The sequence below is a fragment of the Pelecanus crispus genome, chromosome 8, assembly GCF_030463565.1.
Source record: "Pelecanus crispus isolate bPelCri1 chromosome 8, bPelCri1.pri, whole genome shotgun sequence".
Classification (NCBI taxonomy): Eukaryota; Metazoa; Chordata; class Aves; order Pelecaniformes; family Pelecanidae; genus Pelecanus; species Pelecanus crispus.
The window spans coordinates 38,229,453-38,245,910 of NC_134650.1; the positions used below are offsets into that span (position 1 = coordinate 38,229,453).

General features: G+C 38.5%; 1 protein-coding gene across 2 annotated transcripts; it reads left to right on the forward strand.

Moving 5' to 3' along the window:
- The first annotated feature begins 1,067 nt into the window (after positions 1–1,067).
- NAE1 (NEDD8 activating enzyme E1 subunit 1) lies at positions 1,068–16,414 on the forward strand. 2 transcript variants are annotated; one of them, XM_075715804.1, is made up of 20 exons: positions 1,068–1,123; positions 2,309–2,416; positions 2,500–2,565; positions 3,508–3,538; positions 4,143–4,214; positions 4,517–4,596; positions 5,726–5,835; positions 6,224–6,333; positions 6,924–6,986; positions 7,233–7,296; positions 8,430–8,521; positions 9,824–9,883; positions 9,971–10,104; positions 11,727–11,802; positions 12,164–12,203; positions 13,254–13,340; positions 14,364–14,456; positions 14,876–14,990; positions 15,066–15,115; positions 16,205–16,414. In XM_075715804.1, the coding sequence occupies exons 1-20, from the start codon at positions 1,068–1,070 to the stop codon at positions 16,312–16,314; spliced, it is 1,617 nt and encodes a 538-aa protein (XP_075571919.1). In that variant the 3' UTR covers positions 16,315–16,414. The 2 variants fall into 2 exon arrangements, with proteins under 2 accessions (XP_075571919.1, XP_075571918.1); XM_075715803.1 differs by having other exon boundaries at positions 2,309–2,412; positions 2,505–2,565.
- Positions 16,415–16,458: the final 44 nt, after the last annotated feature.

Genomic DNA, 16,458 nt, shown 5'->3' on the forward strand with positions numbered 1-16,458 from the left:
TGGAAGAGATACCGTGTATGGGAAAACGAGAGAGGAAGCACTGTATGGTATTATTCATCATCTGCAAGATATAAAACACTAAATTGTAATTGCACTGTTGTATATGTCATTCCAGCAGATATATAGGAAATTAAATTTACCAAAGAGAAGCACATCAAAAGGGTAACAGAATACCCTTTTATGGGCTAACAAATCAGCTGGAACGATGGCACACATTTTGGGACCTGTCTTTTGCTGTTGACGCTTAGTGCCAGAGACGGTTGAAATTTTTAAAGATGTGGAGGTTTTCTCTTTTTTTGTATGCTTTCATAGCACAATCTATATTGATCCTATATGGAAAGCTTTTTGTAGCAGCAGTACATAGACAGAACAGATGTCCGATTTTATTGTCTCAATACTAAACAGAAATAATTGTAATAACGTACACCATCTGAGCAAAACACCCCTAACCCGACGTTTCTGGGTGCAGGTATCTGCACGGCGGCTGACTCGGGCTGCTGTAAAACGCTTCAAAACTTCATACCGGAAGGTGGGTTGCGAGGCGAAGAGAAATGCCCGTTTTGAACATAAATCCCGGGAATGGCACCTTATTTTTAGAGATACATTCCTGAAGGAAACAGCGCCCTGTGGTTCGACGCTCGTGATTCCCACCAGCGCCTGCGTCCCCCAAAGGCGTCGAGGCCTGCTCTCTCAGCACCGGGTTTTTCCCACCGTTTCCCAAACTGCCGCCTCAATCCCGTTGCACAAGGGCGGCAGCTCTGCTCACCCCCCGGCCGCATCTCCTAAAATCCCCGTGTCACCACGAGCGCTTTCACCTATTCACGCAAGATCCAAGCAACGCCCGTGACGCGCGGGGGAAGCCGCGGGAGGCTCCCGCGGCCCCGCCCACCCCGCGGCCCCGCCCACCCCGCGGCCCCGCCCACCCCGCGGCCCCGCCCACCCCGCGGCCCCGCCCACCCCGCGGCCCCGCCCCGCCGGCCCCACAGCGCCCCCAGCGGCCCCACCGCGGCCCCGCGCATGCGCCGGGCCGCGCCTGCGCAGCGGCGGGCGCGGGGGAGCGTGCGGCGATGGCGCAGGCGGGCAGGGCCAGCCTGAAGGAGCAGCGATACGACCGGCAGCTGAGGTAGCGCGGCGGGCGTCCCTGCGCGCCCCGCTCCCGAGCTGCTGGGGGCTGCCCGGGCTCTGCGGCGCCGTGCCGGCCGGGCGGAGAGCGGGCTGCTCCCGCGGCTCTGGCTGCCCCTGCAGGCGACAGGCCTCCTCCGACGCCGCCTGGGAGGAGAGGCGCGGCGGCGGCGGCGGCCCGGCTGGGGCTGGGGCTGCGGCTGCGGCTGCGGCTGGGGCTGCGCTGTGCGGGCAGGGCCGCTCCCCGCCGCCCGCTGAGCTCCGCGGGGGGCGGCAGCCGCCGGCTCGGCCGCCCGGCCCCGGCCCCGCGGGTGGCGGCGGGGGCCCGCGGGTGGCGGCGGGGGCCGCGCTGGTGCGGGCCGGTGGGTCGCGGGGCTCGGCGGGCGGCTGCGTGGCTGTTCGTGCCGCCGCAGGGGGAGAAGGCAGCGAAGAGCGAGGGCAGGGGAGGGGAGGGGAGGGGAGGGGAGGGGAGGGCGGCTTGCACCGGAGCCAGCCGATGTCGGCGTGTGGCGGGGGTTGATTTTCACATTCTTGCATACATGTGAAAGCGTTGGTAGCAGTTGCCGTGCTTTGCTCTGTCTCCTCGGTGGCTTTGTGACCTGCAGCTGAAGAGTAAAATTACAGCCCGCGTGAAATCACTGGGGCGTTTGTGACCGAGTACAGTCAAGTCCCGATTTCAGCCTGAATGTTATTTTATAGGCGTCTTAAATACACTACCAGGCTCATCAAGGCTGATTTCCATCTGCTTGTACGTTTCAGTGTCTTTGTAGTATAAAAAAACCCAGAATAATGTATTATTTATAGTAAAACTTACAAAAAAAGAGAGCATTCAGTTTTAGGACAAAATTGCGTAAGGAGTGTTTTGACCCATGCTGTTTTTTAAAAAGTTAAAATATGTTACAAAAGAAGAAGGTCTGCACATTCACATGGCGTAGGGTATAAAGATGGAGAAAATGGAATATCAGTAAGATTGTGTTGCTGTTGAGAAGGTTTGAAGTTTGTCACAGTAAGTTTTCTTCAGGAAAGCTTATTTTGGTTAGTGCTATTTAGCCCCTCTCAACAAGTGAAAGGAAAGTGGTATGCTAGCCTCCGTTTGTGGTTGTTTAAATATTTTCATTTCTCCCTATGGGCTTTACAATCTGAAATGAAATTATTTCAGAACGTTTCTGTTTCCATCCCAATATAGATTGTGGGGTGACCATGGACAAGAAGCTTTAGAATCTGCCCATGTTTGTGTGATAAATGCAACAGCGACGGGAACCGAAATACTCAAAAACTTAGTGCTGCCAGGTAAGTAGATATCTCTTCTGTATTTTCTTTGTAATGTATCTGAGAATTTCATAACGCCTAGTTATTCATAGTATTTTTTTTTTCCCCCCAAGGTATTGGTTCATTTACAATTGTTGATGGGAGTCGGGTCTCTGGAGAAGATGTTGGAAATAAGTAGGTTTGTTACTAGTTTCCAATACAGATTGAGAAGTAACAGGGTTTCATAAATGGTTCCATCTCTATACTTGTTGAGAAATCCTATAAAATTCTTAATAATTTTTAAAGCCTCTATATGTTTCTCCAGGTCCTTAATGGTTTTGGATGTTTGACATATACAGCATTGCACGATCATTTCAATATTAGCTGCTAAATTTTGCATAGTTTTTGTAGTTGCTGTTTTTCTGCCTTATAGGTCTGTTTGCTTCAGGGATCGAGTTTATAAAGACAATGGTCTATTCAATATAAAAATACTTAAAAATAAATTGTTTGTGGTAATCTTGAGATAGGACAACGGAAGATTTGGTTGTGTTTCAGCGTGGCTAAATGTATTTTCCACAATTTTGGTGATGAAAATAACTTTTCATTAGTTTATCATTGTGAAACCGTGACTGATAGCCATTTATTAGCTTTCATAGCTTTGAAAGGCTGTGTGCAGCAGGGGAAGGGATAAGAAACTCTTTACAAATCCTGTAAAAAATAATTTGGTTACTAATTCTAGATCACATTCTCTTATGGTTCAAGTAGATACCTACAAATACCTGTCTACTTATAGGGGTTATATGTGGGGGAAGGATATTCCATTACATGAAGAAATGAGTACTAACTGGTCTTTAATTAGCCTAGTGAAAAAGACTCTGCAGTATGATTCTGGCTTCTAGAGGAATTTGGCATGGCTTATTTTTCACATTTCTGGCTCAGGCATTGGAAAGTTTCCTTAAGAAGCTAATAATGACGAAAATAGTACAGTGGTGGGGAGAAGAAAATGAGATTTAGCGGGGAACTTGGTTTGTTGTGTATGAGAGTCAGCAATGTATTCTGCACTGCAAAATATAGCTTTAATGTTGTTTTTCTTCAAAATAAAACTTCACATATAACTTTTTCTTGTCTCCTTTTCAGTTTCTTCCTACAGAAAAGCCATATTGGTCAGGTAAGGAGATAACAAATGTCACTGTAGGTATATTGGAAGCATGAAAGTATTGAGTAAATACTCAAATGTAGTAGTATGAGTAATGCTAAAAACATGTATGTATAGTTTAAAATCTATTTATTCTTTGACAGAATTCCCCATGCTTACTTTTTAGTTGCTCACAAGTGAGAAGATAAGCTCAATTCTGGCAAGATTGAATGGCAAAAATGAACAGGATATGGTTAAGAAAATGTTTGGAAGGATAAGGTGGAAGAGAATTGTGGGTGAAGGAGTAAAGCTAAGAGTAGAGAGGTGGATGGGGGAGAAGAAAATAAAAAAAATCACAAAAACAGGAGAGTACAGAAGGCATAGGTAACTCCTGGAAATTAATAGAGCTGTCACATAATTTTTGTTTTTAAAATTATATTACTAAAAATGGTCTCAAATAAGTGCCTGCTGTTAAGGGATTTATCTTTTTCTTCAGATAAGCAAGGCTTAGAATAAGAAATCCTAGCTTATGATGAGGTTGGGTTGTGGTTTTTTTTAGTGTAGCATATGTAGTGCTGATATACTATATAAATTACATTTTAAGAGATTAAACTTTGTTTTGATTGTTCTGAAACAGAATCGTGCCCAAAGTGCCACTGAGCTCCTGCAAGAATTGAATAGTGACGTTTCTGGAAACTTTGTCGAAGAGGTTTGTTTTCTTACATTAGTTGTACATTTCTTGTTACACAATGTGATGAAAGTGTGAAAGAATAGCTATGTGTTGTCTTTGTAATGTTGCAGTTTAAGTAGCTTCATGGTAAAAACATTTGAGGAAGAAGATCTTAAGTTATTTGCAAAAGGTCAATTTATGTATTTTAAATATTCTTTTATAACTTCAGGATAATTTTAGAGCTTTCACTTAACACTTTACATTGAATGTTCAACAGACTTGCTATGTATTCGGAAATTTTCAGTGTTTCCTGACTTTTTTTTTTTTCCCCTACTATTTAGAGTCCAGAAAAACTTCTAGACAGTGACCCTTCCTTTTTTAATCGTTTTAACGTGGTGGTTGCAACACAACTACCAGAAAGGTAAAGAATCATCTAAAGTTGTTTGTTTGAAACCTGCTTTTACAACTGAATGAAAACAATTGCATGCATATTCTTGCAGGGAAACTTACGCAAAACAGAACTCTGTCATTGTGAAGTAAAGTTACAGTAAATGATGGCATTTTTATATGTTAATATATAGTCTAAAATGTCTTTCAGGTCCATGCCTGACTCCTAGGTGCTGTCTCCAGGTGGTTTTGTTTATGTCAAGTACTCTTTTTATAGTGATAGTTGTTTCTGGTCCAGAATTGCTGTAACAAGTATTCTTATGTGAAACCTAACAGATGATAGGAGCTGTGATACCTTTAGATTTTTGCAAATGTTTTTTATCATTTGTATAGGTCTTTCCCTTTTACCCATGTATGTAATTATATTGCCCATATAAACTTTGTCAAGACCAAAAGTTCTTGATTTATTTTATTTTTTTTAACCTCTTCCTGCTGAGAGGCCTCTCCCATGCTGCCTTCCAGTAAACAGTACAGGTGAAGAATGAGAACTCTCAGGGTATTGAGAAACTTGGGGGAGAAGAGCGTGCTTCTGTTTCAGGAGGCAAGCTGCCTCCACAGAGGCAAGAGGTTGCTGGATAGATGAATAGTTAAATCTTGCTTTTGTAAGGAAGTGGCTGTTCATACTCTACATATTTCTCAGTCCCCCTGCTAACAGAGAGCTAGAGATACTGTCTCTTACAGAAATGAGAGCCAGCTTGCATCTTGGATGGTGTGACTCCCTTGCAGGCATTCGTGAATAAAGAGTATTTCTTATGTGCTATTCAAAAACCTCTGATTGGAATTGCCCCTACTGGAAGTTATGTTTGTGCAACACAGATCTAATTCTTTTTTTTTTCTTTCTTTCACAACTCATTGACGTTTTTTGTTTAATTGATATTTGGAGAGTGGAGTTAAATATAAGTAAGCTAATGGATAAATGTATTTCTAACCTAGTGTAAGTTCACATATAAAATTAATCACTTTATATGTGCTTAGAATCATGGTAATATTAGAGTTCTCTCATAGAAAACTTCTTTCACAAGTGACTTGTGTAAGAGTTAACTTTATAGTTAACTGTTGTCCTCTTGTACATCTGGGAAAAAAAAAAAATCTTTTCCTTACAGTACGTTGCTGCGCTTGGCTGAACTTCTCTGGAGTTCTAACATTCCTCTGCTGGTCTGCAGGACTTATGGATTGGTTGGTTATATGAGAGTCATTATTAAAGAACATACAGGTTAGAGGGTTTTCTGAGATAAAGTCTTTTCTAAAAGGCTTAGAGCTTCAATATGTAATGTCGCTTTGATTTCCCACCCCTCATCTTTATCTTGTGATGTATGTAGTATTTGTTAAGTCTTACGTAGTTTGCAGTTCATCACCGGGAGTATTCTTTGAGGAATACATAGAAGTTTTGGACTGCAACAAGTAGTAACATTGGAGATTATCCTGACATTAAAGTTAACTTACACAAAACACTTACTTTGAGAGTCAAGCAGTTAAATGAGCAGATGATGCACTGTATTTAAATAGCTCTTTTTTGAAGGCTAGACATAAAACTGTGTAATGCATTGTGTGATTTTCTTTTTTTTTTATTATTTTTTTCCTCCCCCCCCCTCCCCCCCCAGTTGTTGAATCTCATCCTGACAATACATTAGAAGATCTGAGACTGGACAAACCATTTCCAGAGCTGAGGGAGCACATTCAGTCTTATGACTTGGATCATATGGACAAAAAGGTTGGTGTGTGGTTTGCACTTTGTGCTCTAAGACAGATGCAGACATGGAACAGGGATTCTATGAAAGTGACTCTTGGCAGGTGACCTTTTTTTGGTGCTGAGTCTCATCTGAGCAGAGGCAACTGTAGAATCAGTCACGAGGTACTATTTTTGGCCTCTGCCCCAAATGTTACAGTCTGTATTTAAATCTTAAGCAAGTGGGGGTCTTGGAAGTGAGGAATATTGTTGGACAACTTCATCTTTTCTTAGAGTGATTGCCCCCTCACCCCCTTTTTTTATTACTTTTATGATTACCTACTGCTGCAGAGCTTTGCAATGTGGGTATTTGTGCATAACATAAGTTCTACTCCAGAAGAATGTTGGAGAACTTGGCTCAGCCACTCTTCTTTTAAGTAAAGGAATAATAATTTAGTAATTTGTGTTATAGTAGTTAGAGAATGTTATTTCTGAATCAAAATCTGGAACATGTCCTGAGTTTTTACAAGAGTGGAAGGGATGTTAGGAGTTTACATTTAAAATAGGTTTTCAGTTTGTCTAGTATTTTTATCTTTTCTCAACTTGACAAAGATTTCTCTGCTGTTCAATTACAGGACCATAGCCACACTCCATGGATTGTGATTGTAGCCAAGTATCTAACAAAATGGTTCAACGAGGTATATTGCAAAACTGGATGTCATCTGTCTATTATTATTACTTTAGATACGTCTTTTCTAAACTAGATTATTATTTTGGCAACATGTAACAAATAAAACAACGTGGAATCATAAAAAAATTACTAATTGAAATACAAGTGAATGTATGTGAATAATGACAAACTCTATAGAGTTCAGCAGTCTGAACACAATGAGGTTAGTAGTAGATATTTTAAAGACAAAATGTTTTTGTGTTTTTAAATTTAGAAAAGTGATCAGTTGCCTAAGAGTTACAAAGAAAAAGAAGCCTTCAGACAACTGATTCGGCAAGGTAATATATGTCCTAGAAGTCACTTATGCATAGAGGCATAAATATATAAGGCAATATCTGAAAAAAATCAGAATTCTCTCGGGGTTAATTTATGAAAATCTGCTGGCATATGCAATATGATACTTCTGCTAAATGATTTTTTTATACAAGTGGATCTTAGGATCCCAGATTCACTTATAAATGCAGTTTGGCAGTGTTTCTTACTGTTTGCTGTTTAAGATCAAGAGTATGTTTTGATTTGGGTGGGAGGAGAGGCATTAAGAGAAAATCCTGTAGAAAATGTTGGCATTTAACATGGAAGACATGACGAAGAGGAAAGGAAGTGGCTTTTGACACTGAAATTGTTATTAACTGCAAGTATTTGGTTGGTCAGTTGACCCACCAGACTGTTGATAATCATTGCAGCTCTAAATAACTAGTCTAGACAAAGATTATGTAGCGACTGAATACTCTGTAACCTGTCAGTGAACAGACTTCATTTTTGCAGGTGTTTGAATCTAATAGCTTTTGTGGGTACTAAAATTAATGAAGCATTTTTAAGATCTAGAAATACATTGTCTTAAATGATTGTAGAATAAAAACATTAACTGAATTTTTGGTATTCCCTCATTTAAAGCTGGCCTATGTGCAAATTGCTGAGTGGTTCTGTCATCCTTATCCCCAGGTTGGGCTAGGGAACTGATCTGATCCGTAGTAATTACCTTTGGTTAATTAGGTTTTTAGTGGAGTTCATTTCTTGGTCTGGCTTGCTGTGTGGGTTCATAAGTGTTTGCCAAATTTGACAAAAAAAAAGCCCCAACACAACATGACTGGGGATGGGAAGGAGAGTCGAATTGCCTTTTTACCACCATCTACATTAGTTTAGTGATTATGAAACTTTACTCTCTTTCTCACACAAATAAACTGGTATTTTTGTGATAAACAACTTCTATGTAACGTCACAGGAAAACTAATCATATGCAGAATGTGTATGTAGTTAGTTTTATCAGTACATCTTACAGGTAATTCCATTTTTTGCAGTTTAGTTGTTATGCCACAAATACACCCAAAGCCTGTCTGCTTTTTTGGTAAGACCTAAATGATGAGATGTAATTCAGGGGATTGTGTATCTTTATTTTTTTTTTTTCAATAAGGTATCTTAAAAAATGAAAATGGGACCCCAGAAGATGAGGAAAACTTTGAAGAAGCTATAAAAAATGTGAACACAGCATTAAATACCACAGAGGTAAAATAAACATTTATATGACAAAATTGAAGAAATTTCAACTACCTCATTTTTTTCAGAACATTATGCACTTTCAGGACAGGAGTTCCATTTGCAACACTTATATTTAAGTAAAACAGGATTTGTACAATTTTAAAAATTGAAATTGTGCAGTAAAATAGACCTAGACTAGGTGGCACTGTAACATATGGAAGTTCTCTTGCTTCCTTGCTCATGCAAGGAAATTACATTTCCTTCCTGAAGACTTGAATTCAAGTATAGAATGAGTCAGTAACCAGAGTTTAGTAGCAGTGTATTCCTATCTTAGACTTCATAAGATTTTCTTCTACAGATTAAACTGTGGAGTGCTTGGTATGATTGTAAAGAATTAGCAGTAACTGGTGTGGGTGATGTTTGATTTAAATACATTGGCAGGAGTGAGACTCAGAAAGCATTTGTTGAAATTGCGCTATGTTGAAGCCGCTTGCTGTAGTATTTGTTCTGTATAGAAGTGAAGAGCTGCAAGGGACCTTTGACTCTGCAAATTTATGTTTGAATTTCATAACAAAAACATGTTATGAAATTCCTTTCATAAACTGATCAAACTTAAAAACATTAAAAGTGAAGTTTTTGTTGTTTTTAAATAATCCTGAAGTAGTAACTCATGGCTTAGAATTGACCTCTGATTTCCGTAATCTCCCATCCATGGTAAATAGCAAAAGCTACATGAGGTAAAAGCTCATTCTGTGATTCTTTCCAGATTACATTCCATTTTTATTTGAACTGTGCTGATCCTTGCTTGGACAGTCACTCTAAATCTGCCAAGAAAGCAACAGGTAGAACTTGGTACTGACATCTGAGCCACTACAAGCCGGGTCCCAGGCTATTACTGATTAATTTCAGTTTGTACGCCAGACTGAACTGCAGCAGTTAAGGAGTCAAAACACTCTCACTTTTGCAGCCCCTCTTCACTTCCCCGGCCTTTTTGCTGCTCTGCATCTAGCAGGTAGGATGGGCAGCTGGGGCTGGTAGTACCTTTTGATGATGCTGCTACCAGGTTTTTTTTTAAATCTTCCATGTAGAAGGTGGAAATAAGGTGAGGTTTTGTTTGTAACATTCATCTTGATCAGAAGCATATGCCTTGTTCTCAGGCAGTGCTACTCTTTGAAATGTGTCTGAGAAGCACTGTCTGTGTAAGATTCAGAAGAGGTTTTGTTATGAAACTGAGGTTGCTTGCAGTTGGATCACCTGTGTAATGAGTGTTGAGATAATTCAAGAAATCAAAAGCCAAGTGAATACAAACCCAGTTTATTTTTTTCATAGATTCCAAGATGCATTGAAGAGATTTTTAACGATGATTGCTGCATAAATCTCACAGAGCAGGTAATGAGTAATTAAGAGTAAGACTTAAATGTAGAAAAAGCATCATAAATAACATTGTGTACATGACTGTCTCTTGTGTGTTTGCAGTCACCCTCCTTCTGGATTTTGGCTCGAGCTGTAAAGGAATTTGTGGCAAATGAGGGGCAAGGAAGCTTGCCTGTCCGTGGCACTATTCCTGATATGATAGCAGACTCCAATAAATTTATCAAATTGCAAAATGTGTAAGTATACAATTCTTTTCTTTGATAGTTACTCATGGTAGTACATGGTGATGACTTCAGACCTCACAAAGTGCATGAATTCCTGCATTAAAAAAAAAAGTGTATGGACCAGGGTGAGGAGGGGTGTGGGAAGCACGGTGGCCTGGGGCTGTCTGCTCCCAGTGTAGATGCTACCTGCCGTTTGGAACCAGGGCCTAAGCCCTCAGTGCATCCCAGTTTCCTAAGGGTGGGTAGTAAGTTGTCACTTGTCTTAGTTTCAGATCTAGTAAAGACCTTCCTATAGAGAGTAGGTCCCATAGCCTAGCTACTTGTCCAAAGTAAATTGTTGCTTAAACACAGCCTTTGTTTTTTCTCCTCAATGTGTATGTCAACCTGGCTACAGAAATTCTAGTTTCCTAGATACTTAATTCTACATACTTAATTCTAATTAATGCCCTTTGAAGGGATTGCTTGGTAGATAAGGAAGCGCGTGAATGAGCATTACCCACAAATTCTGAACAGCGTCAGTGTGGATCAAGTTTTTAGGAAGGCCATCTTTGAATGCATGTATCCTCAACCTGAACTTACTATTCGTATGCGTTGTGGACGTGATGCAAATTGCTGGGCCAGAAAGACTTTCTTACAGTGTTACCACATTTATTTGCAGTTGGCTGCTTCTTCCTCCTTTTTTCAGTCTTTAAAAATGAAGCAGTATCTTACAGAAGACTTTGTTAAATTTACTGTCTGTGCAATTGTACTGTTGAATTGTTCAAATAGGAAAGTAGTATTTCTAACAGATTTTCATTGTTTCTCCATAGATTCTGAAACACAACCTCTACTAGAAAAAGGATTGTGTGCCTTAGTAGAGTCTACTAATCAAAATGAAATCTGTTATTTTAGAGGTGCATTCCTCAGAACTGTGACAAATAGCATTAAAAAGATGGATGTAAAAATATAAATCTGTTACGTGTCTAAAATACTTGATTGCTGTTGCTTTATGGAAGTTACTGTGTATGATGACAGTAAAGCCGAGAACTTGTATCGTTATTTTGCTAAATGAAACCATAATTGCCTGAATTTGCACAGATACCCTTATTTGTAAATCTGAATTCTATAAGCATCAGTCCTGAATTTCCACATCATTATGTACTTCGGTTCTCAATTCCAATAAGCATTACAGGGTTTTAATTCGCAGGTGAAACAATTACAGTTCCTTAAAATGAGCCCTTAAATTGAATTGTATTAAATACTGTGTTGTTGAGATGTTTGCGTTGTCATAGGTCTTAATGGAACTAATATACTATGTCTACAAATACTAAAATACAGAAAATAATGAAATATTAGAAACCCAATGAAGGACATATAGCTGTTGTTCTGAAACTACTTGATACTCTTCCTCTGACTGTTTGTAGTAATACTCATTTTAATTTTAACCGGTTTCTAAGCCACACGTTTAGTGAACAGCTCAGCCATGCCGAACAGTCGTACAGGGTGGTAATAAGTGCATTCATGGCCTTGAGGTAGCTTGCTTCCATTCATGTGGCTTGTATTTTGTCTTATATTATAAAACAAAAAGAAAAGGTCTTCACCGTGAAACTGATGGCTTTATGCTGTAATTATTAAGACTTGTTTATTATTAACAGATACCGTGAAAAAGCAAAGAAGGATATTGCTGCTGTGGGTAACCATGCTGCTAAATTGTTACAGTCCCTAGGCAAGGTAATTACAAATGTATGGCCATTCTGACAGGATAGAAATACTTTTACCCTGACATTCTGTACAGAAATAAGTCACAGGAGACAGATATAAAAAGAGAAGGCTTAATTACCTCATTCTCTTCAAAAGGCTTAAGTAAGTTCTAATGAAATTTAATATCAGTGGTCTGTTTTATTTATCACTTCTGGTTTGGTCATACAAAAAGTAAAAGGCATATGGGGATATATATATTATTTATAATTTAAGATTTTTTTTTTTTTTTACAAAAATGACTAGTTATTTCACAATGAATATATGAATATCTCTGAAAATAGAAATTCTCTGGTCATTGTATGTATTGGAATGAATATATTCTCTCTTTTAGGCACCCGAATCTATTTCGGAGAGAGAACTAAAATTGCTTTGTGAGTATGCTTGGATTCTGTTGTTGTGTTTATGCAAATGATCAAGTTGTGTTTATGCAAATGATCAAATAATCAAAAACTTCTGAATGATAATGTAGTTATTAATCAGTAACTCAATATTTGAATTTTTCAAAGAAATGCTTAGCATTAGTTGCATCCCTCATCTTCAGTGGAAGTAACAGATGTTCAGCATCTCTCAGTAGTGAGTCTGTAAAGGTTGGCTTTTAAAAGATAGGATATTTTTTTCAGGTCCAAACAACAGGTAGCAGATGCCCTCTACTTTCTGTGATTAGTACTTAATCACTCTTGCCCATTCTGTGATACTGACTTCAGAGCACAGGCTATGTAAACTTCTGGTAGTCTGAAAAGGTAAAACAGTGATGCAGTGAGTAGTACTGTTGATGGCATTTTAGGTTATGTCTGTTCTGGATATGTATACGTGTCCACGCAGCAGCCTGGCTAAGTCTGCCTGCAACTGGAAAATTTTCCTGTAAGCACATAGCCAAGAGCGTGCTGCCCCTGCGTTGGTGTGTCATTTGCTGGGAGTTTTGAGAACCTCACAGTTCCTCAGTTTTGAGGGCTAGGTAGTAGCTGCACATTGGGTTGTTTCATAGCAGTGACACTGGAGAAGAACCTTTTCCTGCTCATAGCTGTACTGTTAGAATACTAATTGAGAATGTGTGAGACAGCGGTAGATGTAGTGGAAGATGAAAAGAACCCATCTTCGTTTGCAGCATGGAAGAGGAAGACATGAAGCTGTTCTATAGAAGAGCTACACATGTTGTGAGGTGTTACATTAACATGGCAGATACGTTTAGATTCTACAAGTAAATAAGCATGAAGTATTTCTCTGAAATACTTGTGATCATAGACCTAAATGTAGTTTCATAGATTTTTATTAGTGCAAGCTACGGGAAGAAACAGAAAGTGTTAAATGAAGTTTTGATAAGTTTTGGTCTTTAACACATCAGAGATACAGACCTACAAAGATTTAGTAATTGGTGACGCATTCAAGTAGGTAACGCTCTCCTTTCTGCGCCCTCTGCTTAGGCAGCAACTCAGCTTTTCTCCGAGTAGTCCGATGTAGATCTCTGTCTGAAGAATACGGTTTAAACACCTTTAACAAGGACGAAATCAGTAAGTGCTCCTTTTTGGCACATACTTAAATTGCATTTTCAACTTGAAATGGTTTTGTGATCAGAAAGAATTGTATGTTACACATTCTGTTTCATTATGCAGTTTTATAATTTGGCATCAACTAGAAGTATGGGGTTTTTAAGTCTAGAATGTTGAATTCAGTTTGATCTTGAGAGTTCAAAAATGACCTTACAGACTGATGCATGTTTCAGTTTTTTTTTCTTGCAGATTTTATTTTTGATAGCACATAAATAAAACATTGGTTTCTTCAAACTTCTCTTTTCTGTACCTCAGTTATTTCTGACAGAGCTGGAAAGGTGCTATCACCTGACCAAAGATAGGAGAATAACTGTCTTGGCCCCACTCATCTTTTCAGTATGTGAACTAGCAAACAAGTTACTTAATATTGCATTTTATCTTCTGAACCTGCATAAATTAAAAAAAGAAAAAAAAGCTGGAAATACTTTTTATCAAAGTTTGTTGAAATTAAGCTTAAACAAGTCCTCTGAATGTTTTGGACAAAATGTGTATACATTTTGTGTATACATACGTTTTGTAATATTTATAATGTAAGTGAAAGCTCCTTGAATTAGTTGCTAATGTGCAATGTGATTTAAATAGTAGTTAGTATTTAGAAAGACTACTGAGCTGTGGGATTTAAGACCTGTTTTATAATTACAGTCATTACAGTTAAATATGAAGCATGTGTTTCAAATCCCAAAATTATAACTAAGGAACATTCCGTTGAATGTTATAGCAGCTGTCAAGAGTTGAAACATGAATATCTTCACTGAACAGTTTATATCAAATACATACAGGGTGGTTTTGTCATACACTCTGGATTCAAAATCATGTATCTGACAGGTGAGATTCTCAGTTGCAGGTTGTTATTTTCATTAAGATTTCTTTTTACTGCAGACTTTATGGTTTAAGCACATGGGAAATACTTGATTTCAAGTAATTCAAAACCTTTCTTTGTCCATTTCATCTGTACCAGCTAACCAGTTCTCTTGCTGTTTTCAGTTTCCCATATGGATAACCCAGAGAGTGAACTAGTGCTGTACTTGATGCTGCGGGCTGTAGATAGATTTTATAAGCAGCATGGTAGATACCCAGGTATGTTAATACCAGAGTTACTTCATGTCATCAAAAGAAATACAAGGATCCAATAGTTACTATAATGGTAGCTATAAGCTACAAATACAGCATTAGTTGCAGGTTTTTTTCCGTATTAATATAACTTTAAGAATGTGGAAATTAAAGTGAGACTTTTTTCTCTTTGGGAACTTTAAGGAATTTATCTGAAATGATACCACTGAAATGGGTTGCATGTATTATGAATCGGTTCAGCTATGCGGTGATTTATCATGAGTAGCATGAACAGAATATTCAATTATTATTAGTCTAGCATTAATAATATATTAATCATCTTAGAAACTTTTCAGAAAAATAAAATACTTATGCTGCCATTTAAACCCATTAACTTTGAATATGGTGTTACACTTCTGTGGTGAAACAGTTAACTTATTTTCCAGGTGTCTACAACTATCAGGTAGAAGATGATATTGGAAAACTAAAATCATGCCTTAGTGGTTTCTTACAAGAACATGGGTTGTCTGTAGTGGTGAAAGATGACTATGTTCATGAGTTGTAAGTATTATATCTTAAGTGTCACTTTGTTGGTAAAACTGACCTGAAAATACTAACTGTTACTTTGCTGTCCAGTTGTCGCTACGGAGCTGCTGAGCCACATGCTATTGCTGCCTTCATGGGAGGTAAGAATGTCACGCTCTTTCTGAGGTCCACACAAACCAACCAACCTGCTGTAGTACATACTTGACTCAGAGTCTCCAGTGGTTTAATTACTTTGTATTGTCAGAACAAAGACTGTAATCACAGACTGGAGTCAAAAGTAGTATGAGAAGAAAATCCTCCCCCTTCATTCTCCAGATGTGGCTTCCTATGGTACATAGAAAAAGTGGACACAGCAAGGGTTTAAAGTCAGTAAAAAAACCCAAATAAACTTAAAAAATAATCTCAGTAGATCAATTCTAGTGGCTTAAAATGTGTTTAAAAATAAAATGCTTGAAAGAAGCTTTGAGATTAAAAAAAGGAAAGGAATAATTGTACTAATACTAAAATTAACACAGTACACATCTTCCTTTAACACAATACACTTATGTTGAGTATCTATTAAATATAAGTAGCCTTGATTTCTTACCTTAATTTAACCTGTGGGGATTATCAAAACTAAATATGTTTTAATAGATGCTCAAAATTGATGTATCTGTTAACTTCTTTATTTGGCTTCATGCGGTGGTGAAGATAATTATGTATTAAATACTCTGTGGATGTAGGAATTTTTTTCTGATTAAGTGGAATTTGGTACGTGCAGTGCTTAGAAAAATACATAAAGATAACTTCTGAAGAAATTACAGAGTATTTCGTCCTACAGGAGAACACAAAGGGATCACAGTGAAGTGACCCTTCAATTTATTTTACAGTTTAACTGCAGATGATTTTTTTTTTAATTGAATTTCTCAATTTCATTTAGAGAGGCCACAACTTGCATGGGTCTGTCTGCTCACACATTTTTATTCTGTGTGTATGTACATGGAGAGAGTGAGTGAGTATATATAGCAAAGTGTATGTAAAGCTAACTTTTGAAGTAACAGCTTTCTGAGCCTCTTATGCTGGGAAGTACTGAAAGGCACTTTTTTTTTTTCCTCCTAGGAGTTGTATCAGGTGCTTCTGAAATAATTCCAGTGTAGTGAGTTCTAGATAAATTACATTCTTCTACTGGTTTTTAAATATGACCTGCTAACTGTTGGTTTGGTTTTTGTTTTTTTTTTCTTCTTTTACAGGAGCTGCTGCACAGGAGGTTATCAAAGTCATTACAGGGCAGTTTGTCATTTTTAATAACACTTATATTTACAGTGGAATGTCACAGACTTCAGCGACTTTCCAGCTGTAGGATAACGATCTCGCATTTGTTGCCACTTGGCGCTGCTGCTGTGTTCTGTAAATACTGTGGTGTTCTGCCACTGACTGGACTGTTCTGTATTACCTGCAAATTAAAGTTCCTTTATTTGTAACTATTTTATCTCCTTTTTTTTTT